Source organism: Martes martes, assembly GCF_963455335.1.
Source record: "Martes martes genome assembly, chromosome: 15".
NCBI classification, from domain to species: domain Eukaryota; kingdom Metazoa; phylum Chordata; class Mammalia; order Carnivora; family Mustelidae; genus Martes; species Martes martes.
In genome coordinates, this window is record NC_137903.1 from 27,730,242 (window position 1) to 27,756,956 (window position 26,715).

General features: G+C 39.9%; 1 protein-coding gene across 7 annotated transcripts in view; it reads right to left on the bottom strand.

Annotated features, from left to right (window-relative positions):
- The window catches only part of PPP1R12B (protein phosphatase 1 regulatory subunit 12B), a 212,752-nt gene that overhangs the window by 151,596 nt on the left and 34,441 nt on the right, over window positions 1-26,715 (bottom strand). For all 7 annotated transcript variants that reach the window (XR_013968008.1, XR_013968009.1, XR_013968010.1 and 4 more), the window contains exons 2-3: window positions 6,262-6,392; window positions 132-250 (exon numbers count right to left, since the gene is read on the bottom strand). Coding sequence is in view for 4 of the 7 variants with exons in the window: in XM_080824314.1 (XP_080680440.1) it covers window positions 132-250; window positions 6,262-6,392 (250 nt within the window). In the remaining 3 variants the exon portion in view is untranslated. The remainder of the gene's footprint in view (window positions 1-131; window positions 251-6,261; window positions 6,393-26,715) is intronic.

The following is a 26,715-nucleotide window of genomic DNA, read 5'->3' on the forward strand; positions in this document are numbered from 1 at the left end:
ATCCAATGCTGTGGAGACAGATCTAATCCTCTCATAATATGATAATGAAAAACTCTACACAGCAAATGGATTATTTTCTAAGTAGCAAAGTTTGAGAGTCTCTCCTCGCCCCCTGGAATCGCTTAGGTTACCTTGCTTCTTCACTTGCTCCAGAAGAAGATCCTTCATGGCAGGCTCTTCTGCAAGGTCCGAGGGGACTTCACCCTCACTATTCACAATACCCACACTGGCTCCATGGTTAATGAAATACCTGCATAGACAAGATCCAGGATCTACATTATCTCGGTCAGTCTAATATTGATTTATACTCATGCATATCGTCTTCTATGCAGAGCAAGGCCACCGTTTTGGGGTCTTAAATACGGTCCCAGATAACATGTTCCATTATTATTTTCTAACTCCATTAGCCTTCAATAGTTAGGACTGGAAGCTTCTCTATTTCATGACGAGCAATACCGACACACAGAATTTCTTTCACACTCATATTCCTAACTTCTGTCCTCTCACTGCTGTTGGATAGCAAGAGATTTTCTAAATACCTTAAGGAAGACATGCAGCCATAAAAACTCACCCACCATCTCTGAGGTCCAAACATAGATTCCCAAAAGGATTTATACACTTGAATATTGGCAGTAAGAGCCCTCAGAAGATATGTAAGGAAGTAATTCTCACAAAAACTTTCTCAATGCCGCATTAGAGTATATTAAGTAGTGCTGGGTATGAAAACAGAAAAGTAATGAAATAAAATGTGCATGAATCTGCCTAAATTATGCCTCTACAAAACTTTCCCTTCAACCAGCCATCTACATGAAACCTTCTACACTCTAAGAGGAAACTAAATTACTTAAGAAATAAATAGTTAAATTCTAAACAGTTAGATTCTATACTAAAATACAACAGTCAATCCTGAAGAAGAAAGGTCTGATCATTTTAATATCCTAAATGGATCCTTTTTGATTTTCAAAGTGCTTTCACACAAAATTACATAATGTGTCAGGCAATTTTAAGAAGTAGACAATATGGGGAGTACCATCAGCACAAGAAATTGAGGCTCATACATGTTATTTTCCTAAAATCACGGAAGTGGCAAATGATAAAGGTAGTGGCCCCAGCCTCCCATCTTCAGGTCTATTTCATCTGTTCACTAGATCAAGTTGCTTTTGGCCAGTGAGAATCCCAGTAATGCTGGGAACTCTACCAAATACTCAGAGTATTTAAAGGGGGGGAAGAAATACTATTTAAATCAGTTTCAACAAGTCGGTGAGCATTTATTGGTCCCCTACTATGTTTAAGGCACCACATTTCAGATATCATAGATTTTCAAAAGATAAACAAGATTGTCACTATATTCAAAGAGCTGGCAAAAGAGAATCAACAAAGACTATATTGAAATCGTGTTTTTGCTTTCTCAGTGCCTAATACCTGGTATACAGAGCCTCAATAAATGTGAATTTCTGGATTAACTGCACATATATAAAGTGCAAAAGCATTCACAATTCATCTAATTTTCAGCTGTCCCTGTCCTTCCCTCACAGTCTCAGAGGATGAGACTTTTTTCAATTCAAAGGTTAATTCCCTGTATCTGCTTTCTTAATTCTATCAAGTACCAGTCCTCTGTTCATCAGTTACTCCTTCATTTCCACATATTCAATAGCTTCTCTCTTCTGGTTCCTCAACTTCAGGCCAAAGAAACATTTAATTACACCTCCCCAACCCTGAAAAATCAAAATGGAAATAATCTACAGAGTAAGCACTCAGTAAATGCTTTTTGGGATGGGGCGCCTGGGTGGCTCAGTCCCTTAAGTGTCTGCCTTTGGCTGAGGTCATGATCCCAGAGTCCTGGGATCAGCCCTGCATCAGGCTCCCTGCTCAGCGAAAGCCTGCTTCTCCCTCTCCCACTCTCCCTGCTTGTGTTCCCTCTCTAGCTGTGTCTCTCTGTGTCAAATAAATAAAATCTTTAAAAAAAATGCTTTTTGGATTGAACTGTATCCTACACTCTAATCAAACTGAACTACTTAATGTTCCCCCAAATATCCCACTGTCACTCAGCTCTCTTCCACAGCTCAAATAGTTTCCTCCAACTGGATGAAACACCCTCCCTTATCTTTTCCCTTCTAGAAATTCCGTATTTCAATGTCCATTTGAAATGTTTTTGCCTTTATGCAGCCTTTGTTCTCACCAACTGAATTTTCTGTCTCCTTCCTTTAATTCCACCCTCCCCCCCACAGTCCTCCCCAGCAACAGTTCTGGACCTCTGTCAAGGCACTATTGATGCAACTGTCCAATTAGGCTGAAAGCTAGTTGAGGGCAAGAACTGTATCTTCCTTACTGTTATCATTGCTATGACATTCTGATAGCATCTCTATTATCTCGGCACTACACAAACATTACCCAAAATAAATGAAACATCTTAACCACTCTGCTCTGACATCCACTCCATCCCTTACTGGATCAGGCACTGTACAACGGCCCCTGTTTTTCCCCTTTTCTGACATGTTCTTATGCTCATGATCAAGAAGACTCATTTCTAGAAAGCAATCTGGCTCACCATGAATCAGAGATTATGGTTAAGCAAAGCTACCTTTCTAGACCATTTTTAGGAAAAAAAGAAGTAAAAACCTATTTAGTTTCCCACTTTTACCTGAGCAAGAATAAATATCAATCTATAAAGTAATATTTACTTTACCCCTGAGAATCTTTATAGTTATCCAGAGGCTCAGAAATACCCATTAGCTCAATAAATAAGCCCTTAGAAAATAAAGCCCTTCTAGTGTCTTCCTAACTCATGGCTGATATAAGATATTTTTACTACTATCTAAAGGAGGAAGAAAGAAAATTTAATGTGTTTAAAAACTCAGAATAAATTAGCATCCCAATAAACTATAAAGTCAAACTAAATGCTGTACCCTTGGGTCAATCTGTTGCTTCTAAGTTAAACACTTATTGGTAATAAAAATATAAAACATCCAGCTAACTAACAATAAGCCTGAACTCAAATTAAAATGAGAAAAATCACAGCCTCTAAACCTCTTTTTAAAAATATATCATACTGAGTTCAAATATGAGACAAAAAGGTAATGGAACATGAAATAGAATGCATTTCTTTTTTATTTTTTTTAAGATTTTATTTATTTATTTGAGAGAGAGTGAGAGAGAGCATGAGCAGGGTTGGGGGAGCCAGAGGGAGAGGGATATGCAGACTCCCTGCTGAGCACTAAACCTGACACAGGGCTCAATCCCAGGACCCCAGGATCATCACCTGAGCCAAAGGCAAAGGCTTAACCAACTGAGCCATCCAGGTGCCCCTTAGATTTTTCCTAGAAAGCTAGTTTGCCTTTTGTTTGTTTCCACTTCCTTGAAATTTAGAATTCCTATGATTCAGAGCATAAGGGTGTAAAACTTAAGATTCTTAAGATTTTTAAAAAAAAAAGGAAAGAAAGAAAAAATAACCAAGGGCTAATCTTATCTAAAACATTGTTCATAGGACCTAAGGTAAAGCAACCAAAATGAATTACATAAACAGTGGAATTCTTTTCCATTGTACAGAAAATAATCGCAAATAAGTAAATAATGACAAGGTCAAGACCTGTCTAATAGTGATATGCATAATGAAAGATAAATTAAAGAAGGCCATCCCTACCATCACCCCATCTATACAATACAGTCTAGTCTAGATCATCACTCTCCTGGTCAGACTTTGATATGTCTAATGAGTAATACTTTATATGAGGAAATAGTAACTCTTAACCGATTCCTTTCACTCAAGGTAATATTTATTTGGGCAGGAGACTGTTAAATTTTGAACTTATTTCCAAAGGAATCGTGTTCATCCAGAGAGATGAATTAAAGAAATCACTGTAAAAAAGCATTTACAATCATTCTCTGTACTCAGCTTCACAAAAAGAAGGGAAAGAAAGAGACTCCATGGACAATGCCAACACAAGTGATCCTAATTCCAAGCATGAGCTCTGCTTGTTACCTTCCAACAGAAAAAAAGTGGAATTCTTGAATGTAATGAGATTCGGTAACTTAAAAATCACCAACAAGCTACCTGAACAAATAATAAAATATAAAAAATGAGGTGCTAGAATGTTCTATAACTGTTTCTTAAATAAATTTTTTAAAGTAAAAAACAAAATCTATGAGGAAGCCACCATAACTCTTAGACATCAGAATGCTGGCATTAGTGGTAAGGCTGAGTAAGAATCAGAGCCTTTCCTATGAGACTCTGAAAAGAGGGCAGCCTAAGGGATGAAGAGATGACTGATTTTTACTAAATTAGAACAGGGAGAAGAACTGAGACTAAAGAAAACTGCATTGTTCGTTTCTGTTGGCTTTGGGACCAGTCCCGTCGTCCACTTTTTAGAACAAGCAGCCCAAACACCAGCACTGCTGCCTAGTGTTTCTCTGGCTCTGACTCTCCCATTGTTTAACTTCTCCCACTGAGCATCCCGGGCTCAAAAGCAAAACTGAGACACAGGCTCTCCCCCAGGAAACCTGGGCAAATCAGATTGTGTGGGAAGCCATTTCCAGGCCTCCACAGAGCTGCCAACAGAATCCTCCCTGCTGTTTGCTGGATAAGAGAAATATAATAGAGCTCTAATTATATGGAAAAGTGCCTTGAAACAAGCATCTGATTTGCAAAGGATCACAGAATATCATGATTTTATTTAGTGAATTTACCTTATCAACCTAAATCTACTCTTATCTAGAATATACTCAACTGTCTCATTTTAAAGATGTTTCAACTGCTAAGCCTCTTTCCTATTTAAAAACAAACAAACAAACAAACCTTCAGAGGTGCCTGAGTGGCTCAGCTGGTTCAGTGTCTGACTTTTAGTTTCTGCTCAGGGCATGATCTCAGGGTCATGAAATCAAGCCTCCCCCCTACCCCAAAAGGTGCTGCAACTCAGCAGAGAGTCTGCTTGAGATTCTCTCCCTCTGTCCCTCCCCCAACTCACACACACACTCACTCTCACTCTCTCTATCTCAAGAATAAATAAATAAATCTTAAAAAAACAACAAACCTTCAAGGGTGCTTGGCTAGCTCAGTTGGTGGAACATGTGACTCTTGATCTTTGGGTTGTGAGTTTAAACCCCATCTGAACGTAGAGATTACGTAAAAAGAAATACACAGAGGTGTCTGGGTGGTTCACTCGGTTAAGCGGCCAGCACCTGATTTCGGCTCAGGTCCTGATCTCAGCGTTGTGAGACTGAGCCCCACGTCGGGCTCCATGCTCAGTATGGAACCTGCTTGAGATTCTCTCTCTCCCTTTGCCTCTGCCTCTGTCCCTCTTCCTACTTGCATGTGTATTCTCTCTCTCAAAGTAAGTGAAATCTTAAAAAAAGAAATTAATTAAAATTTTAAAATAAATAAGTAATATAAAAATAACAATAACTTTCATTCCTTCATTCAACATTTATTTAGTACCTCTTGTATACCAAACATGATGTGGCCAGGATTCTTTTGCCCAAAACAGGGACAACTGGTTGTCATGGAGGTCAGGAGCTACCTATGTGTCTTAATAAACATACCCATTCCACTAATGTGGAGAACACATGACAAACCCTCCCCTTCCTTTGTTCCATGTTAGGCTCATTCTTCTGCTATTAACTGTATGGGTATTGTGATCAGTATGCAGGAATTCTCCACCTTCATTTGTACTGAGCACTGATTTTTTTTCCCCTTAAACAATAAAACAAGTTTACAAAGAAGTCCAGAAAAAATCTCTAGGCCTGCCCACATATTTGTTACAGCTGCTCAAAAAGTGACCCAGAGAGTGCAACAGAAGCCACCTCCTAATAGCTCAGCAAATATGAGTTACTGGAGAATAGAAACAAACAAAAAATTTCAACTACAAAACTGTGGATTTGGGGCACTTGGTTGGTCAGTTGGTTAAGCAGATGACTCCTGGTTTTGGTTCTGGTCATGATCTCATGGGTCATGAGATGGAGCCCCATGTTGGGCTCTGCGCTCAGCGGGGAGTCCACCTGAAGATTCTCTCCCTCTGTCCCTCCCCTGATTCACACTGTCTTTCTTTCTCTCTCTCTAAAATAAATAAATCCTTAAAAAAAACAAACAAATTGTGGATTTAGCAGGTATATAAAAACACAGTATTAATTATTCCTTAAAAATTATTCAACCTCCCACTTTTATAATTTGTAATATAAATTATAACTATTTATGAATTCATGTTTTTAAGAGCAGAAGAGAAATGAAGGCTAATCCTACAAATAATCCAAACCCAAACAGAGACTCACTCTGCTATGTTGAGATAGCCACAGGAAGCTGCTGCATGAAGGGGTGTCCAGCCCTCGTTGTCCTGCTGGTTTACATTGGCCCTGTTCTCCACCAGAAACTTCACCATGTCCAAATTTTCATCAATACAGGCCTGAAAAGAAAAGTCCATTCATTGACTCGACAAGTACTTACTGAGTTCTACTGTGTGCCAGACACCGCTCTGGGTATTGGACAATATGGCAGTTGTAATAGCATATTAATTTCTATTTCTTGCATGCTGACAAAAGTGTCCAGAGGATGACTTCTAAGCTTTGTGATTTTATGCAAACCCCTGAATTGTCTGGGTGCCTCAATATCTCAGCTGTAGGGATGCCTGGGTGGCTCAGTTCGTTGAGTGTCCAACTCTTGGTTTTGGCTCAGGTCATAGTCTTGGGGTCATGAGATCAAACCCCGCATCAGGCTCCGTGCTCAGTGGGGAGTCGCTGGAGATTCTCTCTCTTCCTCCCTCTCACTCATGGGTGCACATGAACGCACTCTCTAATAAATAAGTATTTAAAAAAAACTCAGCTGTGAAATAGGTAGGATGATACTTAATTTTATTTACAGTACTATTAGGATTAATTATGAAGTGATTTCCGAAGTACTATAAATGGATGAGCTGTTTCATCATCATAATATAAAAAAGGACATGCTAGAAACCACTCATTTGCTTATGAATTTCAAAATAAAACAGTCACACAGAATCAAATGCAATTTTCTCGGTAGGAAGCTGTAGTTTAAGATTCTAGGGTTGCCACACAATCCCCACTTTGGTGAGGAAGGATGAGGTGATCATTTCAACGTGAAGAAATGTACTTTCTTTTCATGTATTTTTTGAATGGCTCCAAACAATATGGCAGAGTACATGTGTCTTGTCGTTATGGATGGTTAAGGATCCTCAGCTGCCCATCTCACAGCAACAATTAGGAGAAAGCAGAGGAGTTCTTTGAATAGAAACTTTTGGCCTACCATAAACCTAAAAGAACCAATAGCAAATAGCAATGAGATCTGCAGACCAAAAGGCTGTCTTAACTTATCTATAGAACAAAAAGGAGGAGGTAAAATGTCCACATTGATAAAGGCAGTCATTATCAAGACTTTGATGGTTCTAAAACAGCTGGAATAATTCAGGACCTAGAAACAAATGAAACTCTTTTTTTTTTTCTTTTTTAAAGATTTTATTTATTTACTTGACAGACAGAGATCACAAGTAGGCAGAGATCCCAGGACCCGGGATCATGACCTGAGCCGAAGGCAGAGGCTTTAACCCACTGAGCCACCCAGGTGCCCCAAGACTCCTTTTTAAAAAAAAAACTTGTCTTTAAATCCCCTCCATGGGGGCTTGGGGGGTTTGTGGTGGGAGTTAAAACTCCAGCTGAGAAGCTATTATCAGATCAAAATGATTCTTCTATAACAATATTAAGACATTATTTGTCCTTTTCACTGTGCTGACATTTACACTAAGGATACAAAAGGTATTATGGGTAAAACTGCTGGTGCCTTAATATGAATCAAGGCAGTACCATCAAAGGATACTAGTACTCACTGTATTCTTCCCTATCACGCACTCACAGTTTAAAACAAAACAGTTTCATTTAAGAATGACCTTGTTGGGGCCACCTGGGTCCCTTAGTTGGTTAAGTGTCTGCCTTCGGCTCAGGTCATTATCACAGGGTCCTGGGATTGAGCCCCACTTCAGGCTCCCTGCTCAGTGGGGAGTCTGCTTCTACCTCTCCCTCTGCCCCACCCCCCCCCATCATGCTCTCTCTCTGTCTCTCTCACTTTCTCTCTCTCTCTCTCTCCCTCAAATACATAAATAAAATCTTTTTTAAAAAAAGAATAACCTTGGTGAAGTAGTAAAATATTATTAATTTTATTAAATCTCAATCCTTGGCTATAAGTCTTTTAAATATTTGTGTGACATAGGAGATACACATAAAGCACTTCTGCTGCATCCCAAAGCATGATGGTTGTCTCCAAGAAAAAAGCACTTGTGGGATATCTGGGTGCCTCAGTCATTGAGCATTTGCTTTCGGGTCAGTTCATGACCCCAGGACCCTGGAATCGAGCCCTGAATTGGGCTCCTTGCTCAGTGGGAAGCTTGCTTCTCCCTCTCTCACTCCCCCTACTTGTGTTCCCCCTCTTCCTTGTCTCTCTCTGTCAAATAAAAAATAGAATCTTTTAGAAAGAAAGAAAGAAAGAAAGAAAGAAAGAAAGAAAGAAAGGAAGAAAGAAGCACTTGTGCATCTATTGTGAGATGAAAAAGCCACTTTTTCATGGAATGCTATTTTTACTCAGAAGAACAACTGATGTGCAAATTATGGTTTAAGACTTGAAAATGAACAAGGTGAGCCTGTCACTTCAAAGAAAATAACTAGCATTTATTGCCAGTGATAAAATTTGACCATTCAAAAGAACTTGGAATTTTGGGAAACATACCACCCCCATGAGTTTCCTAATACTTTTCTGATGAGATCATTTGGACTATTCACAAACATATAAGAAAATACATTAACATTTGGAAAATCTGCATAACGCAATGAACCCTTATTTTCCAAGTCCTAATGAAATACATGGTATTAGATAATCATGCATGGGTAAAAGATTCAGTGGGTTAAGCCTCTGCCTTCGGCTCGGGTCATGATCCCACGGTCCTAGGATGGAGCCCCGTGTCGGGATCTCTGCTCAGAGGGGAGCCTGCTTCCCCCCTCTCTCTGCCTGCCTCTCTACTTGTGATCTCTGTCAAATAAGTAAGATCTTAAAAAAAAAAAAAGTGTAAGTCAGACCACTCAATTTTGATGTCACAAAGTAAGAAAAACCCACCGACATGGTTTCAGATTCTGCACTGCAACTAATATTTAAGAAACTCCTACTTGCTGGACTTTTAGTATAATAGTTAAGAAAAGTATCCACAATTGTCTGTACAGGCTATTAAAATACTCTTCTTTCCAAGCTTATCTATCTATGGGGCTTAAGTAATACATATCTTACTCAGAGAACTTAAAGGAACTTAAGTTATCTCCTCCAGAGATAAACCTCAAGTCAACCCTGCCTAGAAGCAGGGGCATGCATGAACAAAGACTGATTCAATTTGGATGAAAATTTAATTAGGTAACCCTGGTTACAAAAAGCATCTCTGTTCATTTTTCCCAAACCATTTGATACTCTTTTTACAAATACTGGGATTAGCTAACATATTAGCCTAGATTTGATTTGATGCAATATAACATATTCCTCTAACCTGACCTTTGGAAGCCAGATGACTCTTATTGCCAAAATTCATATTGGTCTCTTTTTCAACAAGCAGCTCCAAAAATTAAATTTCTTCTACAATGTTCTCTTAGGTTTATCAATTTCTACAAGCATTCCTCACTTACTCTTTACTTCTTTATCACATAAAACATTTCATAGCTATTATTCTCGCAAAATTTCAGATATATTCAATGTCTGCCAGTATGTAAGCCCCATAAGGTAAGATTTGGCTAACTCATTGCAGAGTACCTTGCTAAAAACTGTTAGTAAAGACTTTCAAGTGAAAGGATGGAAGGGAATACTTTTCAAAAAGGCACTAAAGTCTCAGGAGAAGAAAATGCTTTGCTCACGTAATAATAAACTCCTGTATCATGAAGATCAGATGTGCCATCTTAACCTGTGTTAAGCAGCTGGGTCAACTGCTTCCTGCTTGGTTGCAAAATTTCTTTGGCTCAACAGTCTAAAAACTTAGCTCCAATGACCATGCCACCACCCAGCAGACTTTTGGAAGCCAAGGTTTTCAAGATCATTCTTTGTCCCTTGAAGATGAGAGCAGCCAAATCCCAGAGGGCTTAAAATAAGCCTAGTGAGTCCAGGTATCAAACAGGAGAAAACTTCTCCTTCCGTCCCCCTTACTTCTCTCCCTTCCTTTTCTTAATCTCCTTCACCCTATCCCCATTTCAGTTCTCTTCCTTTTCAGTTTTGTGACATAATATCTTTGAATCTCCAATTCTTGTACAGTATTTTTAGTATTTTTAGACATCGTGAGGATGTTTGAGAAGACAACAACAAAAAGCTAGCCTAATCTGCAATGTACTTTGGCAGATCATCAGTCTCCAAAGAATCATCTCAGAGAAAATAAAGTAGGTCAACAGTTAAATTAGTCCCCACGCCCTCCACAAAGTGAAGAACATTATATTGTTAAAAACATCAGCTTTGAAGTCAGACAGACCCGGGGCTGCATACCAGCTCTGCCAGTATGTGTAACCTGGAGTGAAGTTTGTAACCTGAGGATCAGTGTACTCATCTTTTTTTTTTTTTTTTAAAGACTTTATTTCTTTATTTGAGAGAGAGAGAGAGAGCATAAGCCAGGGGGAGAGGCAGAAGCAGACTCCCCACTGAGCAGGGAGCCCAATGCAGGGCTCGATCCCAGGACCCTGGGATCTTGAGCTGAGCTGAAGGTAGATGCTTAACGGACTGAGCCACCCAGGCGCCCTCACTGTCCCCATCTATAGCATGAGAATACCACCTACCTCATAGGATTCTGTGAGGATTCAAGGAGCTAAACCCTGGCATTGTTGTTTTTAAGCCACCAGTTTAACAAATAGCAAGCAACTTCCCCAGGAAAAAGCACAAAATGTACTAAGTCTTCACCCACCACTGCTCTCCCCCACCTCCTGGAGGAAGGCAATTTGGTTTAAAAAATGTTTTTGAACTATCAAGATTTTAGAGCTTGTTTATTAAGTCTGACTTCAAAAAATTCCTTCTCTAGTGTCTAGGATTCTGCCCATTAGGTTTAGGAATCTAAACCTGAATTTAGGTTCCTAAATTCAGGAGCTGTGTGAATAAATAGTGTGTATCATGGTTCAACTGAAAGAGAATCATCCTCGGATACAATCAACAGATTTGTGCTCATGAAATATCTTGGACTGACCATTCTCCATTCTTTTTGTTTCTGTCTCCAGAAGAAGGAATATGACTAAAGACATGAAGGAGAGACAAATAGTCACTGAAAACCTTCTCGAGTGAATAATGACTAAATTTAGATGCCCTTCTGCCCACTCCATCTGCAGCTGGTGCTGCTGACTCATTCACGACGAAGCACGGTGGATGAGCAGATTTGTCCGTCTATCAAACCTTGTCCAGGGGCACGGACTCCAACATGATGTCCTCTGCGCCATAATGAACCTTCCAGATAGATGAGTGTTTCCTTTCCTTGAATAAGCAAAGGATGGTAAAGACGTTTCTGATGTTACTTATGACATCAGTGGGAATATTCTTTGCCATTTAACCCTATTCCTTCTGCTGTGGCTTATGTCATTTCCTTTTGTTTTTCATTCCTAAGGACACACAGAACATTACTAAAATAACAAGTAATCCTAAGCTCCTTAACAAAAGGAGATATTATTTAATTATTGGTCCAGCGAAATATTAGAAAAATTGCCAGGTAATAATTTAAAGCTTCCTAAAATCAGCATGTCACATTTCCTTGGCAGTGATAAGTTATCTCCAAGGAAAAACACTTGATTTTACCAATAAAATGATAAAAGAGCACTATGATCTCTCTGCTGTACCTAATACTGCTCTCTCTATATCAAAGACAAAAGTGGCTGATGGCTGATCAGTGCCAGAGTTAAATCTGGGAGTGCAGAGAAAGCCTTACAAAACAAAGCCTCCTCCATTCCCAAAATAGCCTGCAACTGTCGCCACCACCAAGTGCCGCTGGCTCCAAGAGCTGACCTTGCTCTCGTGTCTCAGAACACTGCTAAAGCTACCTGCCTTCGCCCCAGAACAACTCTTTTCCCCACAAAACCCAGCTCCAGATGCCAGGCCAGATGACACTTAGAAGCTGGGCTTTATGCAGCATACCACCTGTGTGTTTGGACTTTTCAGCTCACACTTGCTTGATCTCAACAAATCATGCTGATAAACATGTTGGGAGATGATGACGTTTGTAATATATCCCCATTCCATCCATTTCACTATTTTGTCCTTCAGCCTCCCAAAATTTATATAATTCAATAATAATAATAATAATAATAATAATAATTTACATATAAGGTATATAATTCAAAATTTATATAACCCCCCAAATTATATAATTTCAACTTTATGCATAATTTCTTTCACACAAACATTAATCAGGCAAGCAGTGCATTTCTGAATCACCTATATGAATATCTCAAGTCATTCCTACCAAAGCTAGAATATAAATTCCACAAGGGCTACTTGTCCACTGATGTATCCCAAACACCCAGAGCAGCACTTGGCACAGAAGAGGCCCTCATTAGATATTTGTTAAGTGGAAGAATAAATGCCCAAATGCATAGAAAGTCACATTTTCTGTTCATTCAGCTGATTCTCAGATATCTAGAATCACCAAGACTTCTCTCTGGCTCCCCAAGGTGATTCCATCAAAATCATACAGCACATCCATGCATGGACTAGGGCCAGGTCAAGGTGTTGTACATTGCTGCCTACCACCCATTTTGTACTGTCCATGTGTCTCCTTTTCAGTGGTGCGGTGTGTTGAATGGCGGCCCCCCAAAAGACATGTCCATGTCCTACTCCCTGAAACCTGTGAATGTACCTTACCTGGAAGAGGGGTCTCTGTAGATATACTTAAGGATGTTGAGATGACAAGATCATCTTGAATTATCAAAGTGGGCCCTGACTCCAATGACAAGTGTTACTATAAGAGATAGACAGGGGGTGCCTGGGTGGTATTGCCGGTTAAGTGTCTGACTCTTGGTCTTGGCTTAGGTTGTGATCTCAGGTTGTGGTACTGAGCCCTGCGTGGAGTGTGCTCAAGGATTCTCTCCCTTTCCCTCTGCCCCTCCCCCTGCTCACTCACACACACACACACACACACACACACACACACACACACTCTCTCTCTCTCTCTCTCTCTCTCTCTCAAAACAAATAAATCTTTAAAAAAAGAGAGAAAGAGGGGCACCTGGGTGGCTCAGTGGATTAAGCCTCTGCTTTCAGCTCAGGTCATGATCTCAGGGTCCTGGGATTGAGCCCTGCATCGGGCTCTCTGCTCAGCAGGGAGCCTGCTTCCCCCTCTCTCTCTGCCTGCCTCTCTGCCTGCTTGTGATCTGTCTGTCAAATAAATAAATAAAATCTTAAAAAAAAAACAAAAGAGAGAGAGAGAGAGAAAGAGAGAGGGACAGGGGGAGATTTGAAACAGACCAAAGAGAAGGAGGCAATGTGACCCCAGAGGCAGAGACTGAGCTGATACAGCCATAAGTCCAGGCATGCTGACGGTCACCAGAAGCTCAAGAGACAAAGAACAAACATTCCCCTGCAGCCTACAGAAGGAGTGTGGCCTTATCAACACCTGGGCTTCAGGCTTCTAGCCTTCAGGTAATACAATCTAGCCTGTGCAATAATAAATTTCTGTTGTTTTAAGCCACCATGTTTCTGGTAATTTGTTATTGAACCCATAGAAAACGCAGCTGGCAGAAAATAGGAAACCAGACCCTGAAGGGTCTGCCACATCCTTATTCCTTGGTATTCATGAAAATCACAGCAGTGAGTCATCCTTTCTTTGCCAGATCTAAAATGGTCAAAACATTAATTATACCACTTTTTAAAAGGCGACTACATTTAACAGAAAATTTTCAGAGGCTTTTTTTTCTAGTCATTAGCCCAAATAGCAAATGCCTTGAAAGACCTGCCCCTGGTTCTCCCACTAGGTATTTTGCTGGAAGTACTTTGGCTGAGGACCGAAACTGAAACTAGGGTGGCAGGACTGATTGAGGAGTTTGCTGTGAAACCCAACATTTCAAAGCTCAAAGTCCCCCTGCTCGAACGAGGTAGCCTCGGTACAGAACAAGAATGTATGCCAGCAAATTAAATGTGATAAAGGAATCAGTAAATCTGGAAATCTTCACCATCCGCAGATTATCACTACAAGTAGGCTTTAACATATTGGTAGTTAAGATTGACTGATCCAACGTTTGAGTCACTCCTTCCAAGTACCTGTCTCCCTAGTCCAATCATGATATAGTAGAACTACTACTCAAGTGAAAATCATAATAGCATTCTGCTCCAACATGACAGGTGACTCCAGCAACTGTCAGCCCTGGGTGAAAGACTCACATCCCCACTGGCATAGACAGTTTGGCTCCCAGATGGTGAGAACTATATCTGATTATGTACTCAGTGATCAGACAGGCTCTGGACACTGATTTGTTGTAGCCTTTCAGGAGAGATAGCCAAGAGATACAGCAGAAGCAAAGAATTTTCCATGGAGTGTCACACTGACTAAGATTTTATTCTCAGTAAACTGGCATATAAACTGCAAGACTGTAAACGTTTATAATTTGGGACCAGAAAACACTTTCCTTCAGTTAAGAGCAAGTATCAGACTAAGGGTTGACAATATTTAGATATCAAAAACGTGTTCATTCTGGATTCTACTAAGGCCTCCTTTAAATGCCCCGAGCCCAAACCCTTTAAATAATGTTTCCTTCAGTCTTCTCCATTCCCCATGCATTTATCCACTTAAATTAAGAAAAGCCTATTAAATTGTCTTACAGGTATTACTTTGGCAACTTTTGTGCCATACAAGGTTATACACATTTGACCTGTCTGTTGTTAGATCCAGGCAGCTTTTTAGAAAGTTGAGAAGAAGAAAGAATAAAGGGCCCATCTTTTTAAAGCCCATGGTTATTCTTCAAACAGATATTCCAGTATCCAAACCTCTGTGTCACAATTCACTGATAATCCTGACTTTGAGGACCAATACATGAGGCCCTAGTAATAATGTAAAAATCCCAAGTATGAATTCCTCTCAGGTCAGAAGGCTGTACACAGCTGAGTTACTCGGACACTTGTATAGAAATAAGAAAGCCCTTCTTGAAGTTATTTCCTTACAAACTCTGCACATAAGAGCTGAAGCACACTAATGGGATGATTCATCTTTACAGACTTGAGCAAAAGAGCAGACCTGATTCATCTTTACACACTTGGAAAAAGTGTGTTACAACAAAGATGCAAACGAAGGAAAGAACATGGTAGCTAGCACAATAAGCACTAGGATTTTTCATGTTACACATGGAGAAACTAGTCCCGAGAAAGTTAAATGACTTACTTAAGGTCACAGATGCAGTTCACCTAAATGTTTCTACCTACCAATTTAGAGGTATCCAAAATAGAGTTCATGGGCCAGTCTCCAGATACCACTTGGCTCATGGAACATTTTTAATACCTGATACTATCTTTCTAAAAATAACTTTGCTTTAGCATATATAGGGTAAACTGATATTAGTCAACTCAAATAATTTCATATAAGGAATGTGGCCAATTGGTTGATTTGAGTTGGTCACTCCTGGCTAGACTACATGCAAAACACTAAAGTGCTTTGGTTACCACTCTGTTTATTAGCATGAGTCTGGATTAGAAACCTCCCTCATATCTTGGCTACCTGTCTTAACCACAGCCCCCCAAAGGTCTACTCTGCTGCCAACTTGGCATGTAGAGTAAATTGCTGTCCCAGGGAGAGGGATTTTTCTATTTAACTCCAGATCACTCCGTGCCCATAAACAAGTGTTTCATAAGCCGCAAGAGTACGGCCTGAAAGCTATGGCATGGGCAAGGATCCATGGCTGTCAAGTAAGCCTTGTGAAAAGAAGGAAGGCAATTCTGGGATCTGAGTTGGGTAAAGAGTAAAAGCCACAAAAAATTACAGGAAGACCGAATTCTCAGAAAGTATAAATCAGTACAGCAAATTTTATCCCTAAAAGGAGATATTAAAACAAGAGGTTACTCTTTTCCCAGCACATTTTCATCAAGAGTTTTACACGGGCAAAGCTAGTCATATGTTAGACCATAGCACTTACTGCATGTCTCCCCACATGTAGGGTCCTCTGTGGTACAGAATACTAAAGAAAGCACCCCCAACCCAGAACAGTGTACAGGTTAAGAGTACAGACTATGGAATAAGACTTTGTGGGTTCAAATCCCAGGTCTACTAAACTTTGTGTTCTTAAAACAAGTTATTCTGTATGTTCCAGTTTCCTCACCTATAACATTATCACACCAATTATGGTACCTACTTCATGGGGTTACAAATGAGCTAACGTACATAAAAATACCTAATGTCCAGCATATAGTTAAATGCCACATGTTGACTGCTGCTAGTATTATTATTACTGCTACTGCTTCCCCCTCCCTCATCTCTAAGAGTTAGCAAGAACACTCCTTTCCACACCAGAAAGGGGAAAAAATATATATACTTAAAAATATAGCATAAACTCTCTGTAAGTTCTAGTAGATGCCAATAGACCACAGTCAGGTTCTATGAACAAGAGAAGGAAGTAAATTAGAAGGATCAGAGGAAAGGGAAGACAATAAGCCAGGAGTTGACGAATGACTTTCCTTCAGCTGGCAAAGGAAGTTCAGGGGCTGCATGCTGGGTTTTGCCATAACCAAAACTCACTTGAGTCCCTGGCTACAGAGGGGTCCATCAAGTCTATTGTTAGAACAGGCAGAAAATCTGAGAACACAGATTTAAGTTCCGGATCTGACACTGACTCACATTACCAAAGAACAGGTTAAGAATTTATCTTAGTAATACATTCCTTGACTGTAAAGTGCCTTTCCATTTATTCATGTAACAAACATTTACTGAGGCCTATACTCTGCCAAACATGATCCTAAGGGGGAGATGCAGGAATAAAAAATGAATAAGACTTTACTGTTTAGTAGTAGAAAGAGATATGCAAATGATACATGCAACAGAAATCATACTCTAATACAAAATGAGTGATATGTATGAAGTATTATAATACAGAGTAAGAAGTCACTAACTTTGTCTGAGGGTAACAGGGAACACTTCGCAGAATGGGTATTATTCTACTGAGTTATAAAGGAGTTAGCCAGTTTAAAAAGCAGGGATGAAAATAGAAATAAAAATAAAAATAAAATAAAATGAAATGCAGGGATGAAGAAATCAGAGGCAAAGAGAACAATAATACAAAGGTCTGGAGAAAAGAAAAAAAAAGTCTTTTGGAATGGTGAGAAGTTGGCCATGTTTGTCTCAGATGGTGGGGGCACACATGAAAATCTGAACAGGGCTTCATTTGCCATACTGAAGAATCTGAATTTCACCCTACAAGTTAATGGGAAATGGAAGGAAAAGAGGCTGGTAGGATAGGTTGGCAGCAATAAAGGTCCATGTATCTCATGATAAAGAATTTAACCTTTATCCTGAAGGCAACAGGGAGGTACTGTCTTTTAAACCAGGGAGTGATATTACCAGAATTGTATCTTAAGAATGGTAACTGTAGTGGGAATATGAAGATTGAACTGCTGCCAGGAAAAATTCGCAACAGAGAGACAACCACTGAGAAATAATCAAGGCTAGAGAGGATGAGGTCTTGAAGTAGATACTGGCAGTGAAGACGTGGAGGAGAAGGATTTGAGAAGCATCCCCGGGGTAGAACCGACAGCACAGCTGATCAGAAAGCCCATGGTGAAAAAGGCTAACACAGAGACTGTTAAGAGCTTAGGACCCTTGGTAGACTGGGATACCGCGTAGCCAGAACAGGGAATATAAGGAAGTCTTAGAAGTCTTTTCTGTTGTTGATTTCCACCTAGTGCTAATTTCTGTTAAAGCCTAAGTGACTTATATCCAGGAACTACCTCTGAGCAGCAAACTAGCATGTACTACTCGCTGCCCTTTCCCTATTAAATAATCCTAAAGTGAGCCCAGGGAAATCGATGCCAACCAGCCCAATCTCACAGCTGTTCCCAGCCCCACAGCAAAGCCCTGGTTGGGTCAGTGTCATGAATACGGCGGCCTGGCCCTGGCAAAGCATTATTGTACAACATCCCACAGAACAGGGGAACTGAGGTTATGGCAGAAGGTCTCCGCTACTGCTGAGATCTCTTCAAAGTCACACATTAGTGGTAACAATGGTGACTTTACAACTCAAATAGACACCTCCAATTTTTCCTCTAAAATTAAAATCTTTGGGGCAGAAAAATGTTGGTAAATTAAAAGCATTTTGTTTGGCCCATGTGACATTTTAAAAATAAAGATTTTTCGCATTACAAAATTCTACATTCGAGATTTTTTAAAAGTTAGAATATCTGGCAATGCAAAGGAACAATTAGTCCGAGTTGAATGGCAGCTGCCTTCTCTACGCAGAGAATGATACCTGGTGGCCCATGCCCCACCATTCTCTATTGTCTTATCCTTAGCCTATTTTATTAAGTTACACTACCTGCCTATCCTTTTTAGACATTTCCTCCAAATATTTTATTATGAAAATGTTCAGACAGAAAAGTTTAAAGAATTTCACAGTGAATATCCATTTACCTTCACATGACCTGTAGTCCGCCATTAACACTGCGCTGCACTTACTCTATCACATGCCCATCCCTTCACTCATTCATCTCATTTCAGACCTTCATAATAATTTCCCCAAACATGTCACATGCACATTTTTAGCAAAAGTTCAGGGGCGCCTGGGTGGCTCAGTGGTTCAAGCCTCTGCCTTTGGCTCAGGTCATGATCTCGGGGTCCTGGGATAGAGCCCTGCATGGAGCTCTCTGCTCAGCAGGGAGCCTGCTTCCCGCACCCCCGCCCCCATCTCTGCCTGCCTCTCTACCTACTTGTGATCTCTGTCTGCCAAATAAATAAATAAAATCTTAAAAAAAAAAAAAGAGTTCAAAACTTGTTTAGAGTATCATTTTTCTTTTGAAGTTAAATTTACATATAGTGAAAAGCACAGATCTTCAGTACACATTTACTGAGTCTTGACAAATGTATATACTTGTAATCCATCACTTTCGGCATTTCAGCATCCCTGAGGTGTCCAACCCCTGGGACAGAGAAATGTTTTCCTACATTGCTCTGACCTCAGCACCGTCAGTGGCTAAGAAAAGGCTGACCATCAGTGGAAATGTAGTTGACCTCTCTTAAGGTACCATCTTGTTTCTGATGGGCCTTAACAGACCAAATCTGGGTATAATCAATTTTGCTAATAATACGAATTTACCACTTGGGCTGAAAGAGCAGACCGCAGTGGTTAAGGCTTTGGAAATCTGAATGACTTGTTTTTTCCTGAAAGCATCAAGCTTAATAATATAAGAAATGTGGCTTATAGTTCAATCCTCAGACTGCTATGTCCTAGAGGTAGGAGAGTGCAATGAATAATAAAAAGCAAAGGATAACACAAACACCCCTTGCGGTCACATACAAGAGTTAGACTTCACTCTCCTTGACTAGCTTGATGGTAGTGCCGAGATAACCAGGGAAATTCCTTTACTTAAGAGGCAGCATTCCTAAGCTCAGAAAAGATCAGGTATAGCCAAAAAGTAGAAATCTCACGCTCCAAAGGCAGAATAATGGACAAGGGAAAACCTAAAAAAAAAAAGATTCAAAATTTACTGTTAAATCAAAGACTTTCCACATAGCCCACCAATGCAAAGGCATCCTTCATGGAAATGAAAATGAGAAATGCCCCGTCTCTTTTGACCGCAAGTGCTTACTTACCTGAAATCAGATATAAGCCTCCTGGAGCACTTCACTGGTAGTGTGCTCCCAACAGGTCGAACCTTGCCAAGACAGAGAATCTCAGACACTGTTGCAGAGGTGCTGAAGGTTAAGGAAAGAGTGTTGTTACCTTGCTCTTTCAATCTATCCCAACTGTCTGATTTATGGAGTGGCCCTGAGCCCAAGCTCTGAGCAACTGTTTATCTAAGACAGAGGTAGAGGGCAAATTTTAGAACAGAGTGCAGCATATTACAAGACACTGTATAGGAAAAAGTCCAACTACAATGTCACAGCCCATCCCAATCTTCCCACAATTAAGTTTCCTAGCTGTAAGACAGAAAGCACCAAACTTAACCTTCCTTTCATTTCAGGGCTTATGTGAGGACACATAAGATAACAAATATGAAAACAGATTTTTAAAAAGATAAGTAGTGGGGCGCCTGGGTGGCTCAGTGGGTTAAAGCCTCTGCCTTTGGCTCAGGTCATGATCCCAGAGTCCTGGGATCGAGCCCCGCATTGGGCTCTCTGCTTAGCAGAGGGGGAAGCCTGCTTCCCCCTCTCTCTCTGCCTGCCTTTCTGCCTACCTGTATCTCTGTCTGCCAAATAAATAAAATCTTAAAAAAAAAAAAGATAAGTAGTACATAAAGCCAACTATTGCTATTAACACACACTCTGTGTTATTTTAGCAGACAAAATATACGATGAGGCAATCTAGCGAATTGTTTTAGAGCAAGGGTCGGCAAACTTTCTCTGTAAAGAGTCAGACCATAAGTATTTTAGGCTTTGCAAATCATATAGTCTCTTGCAGATCCTCAACTCTGCCAATTGTAGTGTGAAAGCAGCCATCACAATCCTAAACCAATGAGTGTAGCTGTGTTTCAAGAAAATTTTATGGATACTGAAATTTTAATTGCATATATGTCTCACATGTCACAAAATATTATTCTTCTTTTGCTTTTTGCAACATTAAAAATGCAGAAACCATTTTTAGTTTGTAGGCTATACAAAACCAGGCAGTGCGCTGGATCTGGCCTGTGGGCTATAGTTTGTTGACACCCAATTTAGAGCACTGGCCAAAAAATGTGAGTTCAAATGCTAGCTGTGAAATTAAATGGACCTATTAGACCATAGGTAAGTTACTTAATTTCTCTCTGCCTCAGTTACCCCATCTTTAAAATGGGAATAACAATTAATAGTTTTCTTAGAGTGTCTTGTAAGGACTACATGACTTCCTATGTGTACATGTTAAGTATGCGTTTGGCACAATGTGACTGCTCATACATATTGCTACTAGCTGTCACACACCATTCCTGTAACAATTCTCCAAATGTACCTCACTTTAATATGCCTCTGAACATTTATACATGCCATCTCCTAAGGCTAGAATATACTTCTCTGCTTGGAGATTCTCTGTGGTCTCAAAGACTTAGTTGACTTAGACTAAAAGCCTGCCTTGACTGTCCTTCCCACCCTAGCAGAGTTAGTCACCACCACCTGTGTTCCTGAGGGCCTGTTATAGTACATTGCATTCTACTGTACTTATCTTTGTCAACTTACCAACCAGACTATGAACTCTTTCTATGCAGACAATGAATTACTAATTGTATCCCTAGGACCCAGAATAGTGCTAAACAAAGAGAAAGCATTCAATATTTATTTGCTTAATGGTATTATTAACAATACAGAACAGAATCTAACATATTAAGTGTAACTAGGATAGAAATCTCCTAGTTATATGACAAACCTATGACTACAACTAAGTATGAAAATAATTTCAAATATCCTATTTTTAGCATAATCAATCAGGTTACTGTTCATTCCTGTGCATACCCAGTGAGCAACCAGTTCGTCCTGGCACTGTTAGCTGGTAGCAAACATCTCAGAATCCACACAATGAAAATCACAATACTAGCTTTTAGTGATATAAAAATCCATCTCCCACCTCAACGAATACAAAATAATCTGTGTTTGGTAGTGGGTGAAGGAGGGAACTAAACAGTGAAATTTGAATTTCCACCAACATAACACTGCACATGGCAAGAAGTATGAATAGGAGCCCTTTTCTGATCCTGCCCTTAAATTCTGAAGGAAATAGCCAATGATCAAAAGGCTTCACCAAGGCCACTGAAAGAGGTATGTTTTCTCAGCCAGTTAGGATCCTCACTGAAACAGAGTTACTTGGGCAACCCAAGGCACCACCCTTCCCACTCTCAGCCTGCCAGGGGTGTTCTGGCTCTCTGTTTAGACCTCTGCCAGGCAAGCTATGATCCTGTGCCCAGTTGATTCTGTGCCAGACACAACATTCCCTCTGACAGAAGACTCCTTTTGTCTGGTAATATCGGGCTAACTGGTATACCTGGCACACAACCTCTTAAAAATCAAAGCTATTTTGGAAGAACAGGTTAGAAGGGGAAGGGACTTCAAAGTAACGAGCGAACATTTCCTGAAAGGTAGTTTAATGTCATCAGAATCAGTCAAATGCTATAACAACCATGAAGAGGGTCCAGTGAGGACTGAGATCACAGCCTACCAGGTGACACTAACATGACATCACATGAATTAGAAACTTCATTATCTACTTTGTCACATTTGTAAAATCTCAGCTGGTTGCTATGGAAATGACATCATAATTGGTCTTCCCTCAGGTTTCTGTTTTTGCTTTTTGGGATGGTGTGTGTGTGTGTGTGTGTGTGTGTGTGTGTGTGTTTTGCACTGGCTGAGAAGTCTCAGTTTCTCCAGAAGTCTCTTTCCTTCTAGGTCATGAGATCACATACTATGACAATCTGCCGAATTTAAGGAACAGAAAATTTAACATATAAATGATATTTGTATTAGAGAGATGTTGAATTTTTGTCTTTATGATTGTAGTTATTCTATTACTATCATCCTCATCCTCACCATTATCATTTCCTTCAGTGCCTAGAAATGGCTTCATGTATAGCATCTGAACACTACTGAATCTGGACACTCTTGTGATTGCTAATTCATTACATAATTCTAGATACATCATGTCAACAACCTTTTTATTCCAATACTATAATAAAGCTGAGCAGCAGGATTAAGTTTCATTTTATTTTAGTGTCAGATTAATTTCAATGAAATAATAAAATATAAGCAAATTATAATGCCATTCTTTCTTCCATACTCAAATTTTAAATATATACCCATGGGTCTTCCCTAAAGTTCTCCAAGGAAGGGAAAGATTGTGAATAATGGTAATAATCTCGATAGCACCCAATGTTTTTTGAGGACTATTTGAAGCTGGGCAAGTGAACAAGATATGGAAAGAGAGTGGAGTGGGAAGATCTAGCACCAAGATCTGAAAATTTTTAACACTTAAAAACCATGTAGGGAAGAATGTGCAAACAAGGAAGGTACAAGAGAAGAAGGGGGAAGGGCAAGAAAAATTTATCATGAAAGTCTTAGGATAAAAAGGTGAAAGAGGGACGCCTGGGTGGCTCAGTTGGTTAGGCTGCTGCCTTCGGCTCGGGTCATGATCCCAGGGTCCTGGGATCCAGTCCCGCATCGGGCTCCTTGCTCATCAGGGAGCCTGCTTCTCTCGCTGCCTCTGCCTGCCTCTCGGCCTGCTTGTGTGTACTCTCTCTCTCTCTCTGGCAAATAAATAAAATATTTAAAAAAAAAAAAAGGTGAACGAGAAGGAGAGAGTAGTTTATGTTGCTGAGCGTCAAGTAAGATGAAGAATGGAAATGTCAGAGTTAGCAATCTGAAGGTCACTGATGACCTTAACAAGAAGTGTTTCAACGCAGCAATGACACAAAGTTCAGACGGGAAGGGAATAAAGGGTGAGGGGAAAGGAAAGCATGGGTAAGTCTTGAAAAATACGGTTAAGAAAGGGAGGAAAAAGGCAGGGTTTATAACTAGAGGCCAAGGTGGCCTTCCCGGGGATTTTGTTATTCTAAGACGGAAGAGATCTGAGCACGTTTAATGACACTTGTAGAGTCCAAAGAAACAGAAAAGCTTGCAGAAAGAAACTGAACAGTGTTTGGTTGGAGAAGAAGGGTTCCAAAACAAAGATGGAAGGTTTAGCATTAGATGGGAAGAACACCTCTGCCACTGCACCAGGAGGGAAGGAAAAAAGAGTGTTTCCAACTAAGGCAGAGTGGTTTATAGGTGAAAACCTTAAAGAAATTCTAATTTCTCTGTTTTCTATCTTATCTGTGAAGTAATAATAATAATCATACTACTAATGAAAGTGGTGGTAGGAGTAATAATAGTGTTTATTATATTGAATATTAATATTTAATAAAGACATTAATTATACAATTGACAGGCTATATTTATAGAATTATTAGAATGGTGGTTATTATGATTAACAAGTATAATAATAATATTAACCAGCTAATAATGTTGAGTACTATGGGTTAAGCACTGTCTTATACATTAATTTAATCCTCCTAGCAAACTTTAAAGAAGGTTTCACTTTTAAGAGCATGGGGCACCTAGGTGGCTCAGTCAGTTAGGTGTCTGTCTTTGGCTCACGTCATGATCCCAAGGTCCTGGGATGGAGCCCTGCATCAATCCGCTCCCCCTGCTTGTGCGCTCTCTCTCTGTCAAATAAATAAACAAAATCTTTTAAAAAAATAAATAAACAAAAGGTTAGGTAGCTTGTCCCAGGTCCCATGGCTAAAAACTAAGCCAGCATTCAAACCCAATCAGTCTGGCTCCAGAGCCTACACTATGAACTACTTTATTATACCAACTCTCAATTTAGACCCTGAGGGTCACCAGACTTTTAACAAGTCTCATGTTAAATAAAAAGCTTGGTGCAGTGATGGAGACAAAAACCAGATCAGAGATTTTGTGGAGCGGTAGGAGGTGATATCATCTGCTGACAAACAGGAGGAAATAGGGTGGTCAGAAGGGTGGAGAGGGTAAAGGAGTGGAGAATGATCTTTCCAGGGAAAGAAGTAGTGAGCTGAGATATAATGGAGTTTCCAGACAATGGGAAGATCTATTTGAATTTGGTGACCATAAATTTGGTAAAAAATTTTGTGATTTTTTGAGTCACTTAGGTGTAACCATAGAGAAATCAGAATTGGATTCATCAAGGGTTGGGACTCTGTCGGATAAGTTCAAAAATTTCAGAGAGATAAAGAAGCTTAGGGGTTTAATTTAGTAATAAGGAAAGTGTGCACACAGAATCTAAGCAAGATAATAAGGCAGGGGGTGCTTGGGTGATGCAGTGAGTTGAGTGTCAGACTCTTGATTGTGGCTCAGGTCATGATCTCAGGGTAATAGGACTGAGCCCAGGTGGGCTCCCTGCTCTCATGGAGCCTGGCTGAGAGTCTCTCCCTCTGCATTCTCCCACATCCCGCCCATGCTCTCGCACTCGCTTGCTCTCTTTCTCTCTAAAATAAATAAACAAAGGGTGCCTGGGTGGCTCAGTCAGTTAAACATCTGACTCTTGGTTTCGGCTCAGGTCATGAGATCCAGCCCCTTATCAGGCTCTGCGCTCAGCATGGAGTCTGCTTGAGACTCTTTCTCTCCTGCCCAACCCCCTGCTCGTGCTCTCTCTAAATAAATAAGTAGAAATAATTAAAAATTTAAAAAAATATCTTAATAAAAAAGATAGTAAGGGAAGCTGATAAATTAGAAAGAAAGGAGACAGGGAGAAGAACTAGAGGTCCCAATAAGAATTACATGTTACTTTCAAAAAGGTAGCAGCATCTCTAGATGAAAACTATCATAGATGTAACTGTGGAAGTGGGTGACAGAGCAAGATGGAGGGATGAGTCACCCAAAAGGAGGAAACTAAGAAACTAAGAGGCCAAAGCACTGGATGCTCCGATAGTAATGAGACCAGGGAGGTTGTGAGTTGTCTTTGAAGAATAAGAAAGAAGGTGGCCTAGCCAAATGGCATGCAAATCAAAGAAGCAGAAGGTATTTTATTTTTATAAGCGGGTATGGAAAGTAATGCTCAAGAAGTGATAATGGTGAACAACATGGATATTAATCCTACTTCCTGACACTGAGTTACACGATATGTATGAGAATAAAACCACTCAAGAGGGCTTAAGTCTATGATTGTATCTGAACTAATGCTCTGGGGTTCCTAGCTGTGCCCCCCGCCACCAGCAAGGCTCTATCCACTACCAGGTTATACTATAGCTTTTTTCTTCAAAATGACTTAAGTAATTTTTTTAAGTAACACAAGAGTATATTTTTACTGTAAGATTTAAAAAATTGAAAAGTAGCTATATACAGTTTGGTATATATCCTTCTAAAATGTTTTTAAAACTCAGACACCTTATGATATATTTTTATGTATTATTTAGAATTTTTAAAACCATAGAGACATATTATATGTATTATCTGTGCATTTTTCTTTCTATTCACAAATTTTTATAGACTTTCCATGTTAGTGGAGGTCTATGAAGTTTACCTTTTGTTCATAACTGTAAAAGATTTCCATACTATGGACATATAATTTATTTAACCATTCATTCTCTTATTTATATAAACTTAGAGGCTTTCTTTCTAATTTTTTATTAATATAAACAATGAATTAAAGAATATTTCTGGGGGCACCTGGGTGGTTCAGTCAGTTAAGCATCTGCCTTTGGCTCAGGTCATGATCTCAGGGTCCTGGGAGCAAGCCCTGCATCAGGCTCCCTGCTTAGCAGGGAGCCTGCTTCTCCCTCTCTCACTACTGCTCCCCCTGTTTGTCATCTCTTGCTCTGTCAAATAAATAAATACAATCTTAAAAAAAAAAAAAAGAATATTTCTGTACAAACATCCTTCCATACATGTTCTCATATAAGAAAGAAATACAGGGGTGCCTGGGTGGCTCAGTGGTTTAAGTTTCTGCCTTCAGCTCAGGTCATGATCCCAGGGTCCTGGGATCGAGCCCCACATCAGGCTCTCTGCTCAGCAGGGGGCCTGCTCCCCCCACCCCCCGCTTCTCCACCTACTTGTGATCTCTGTCAAA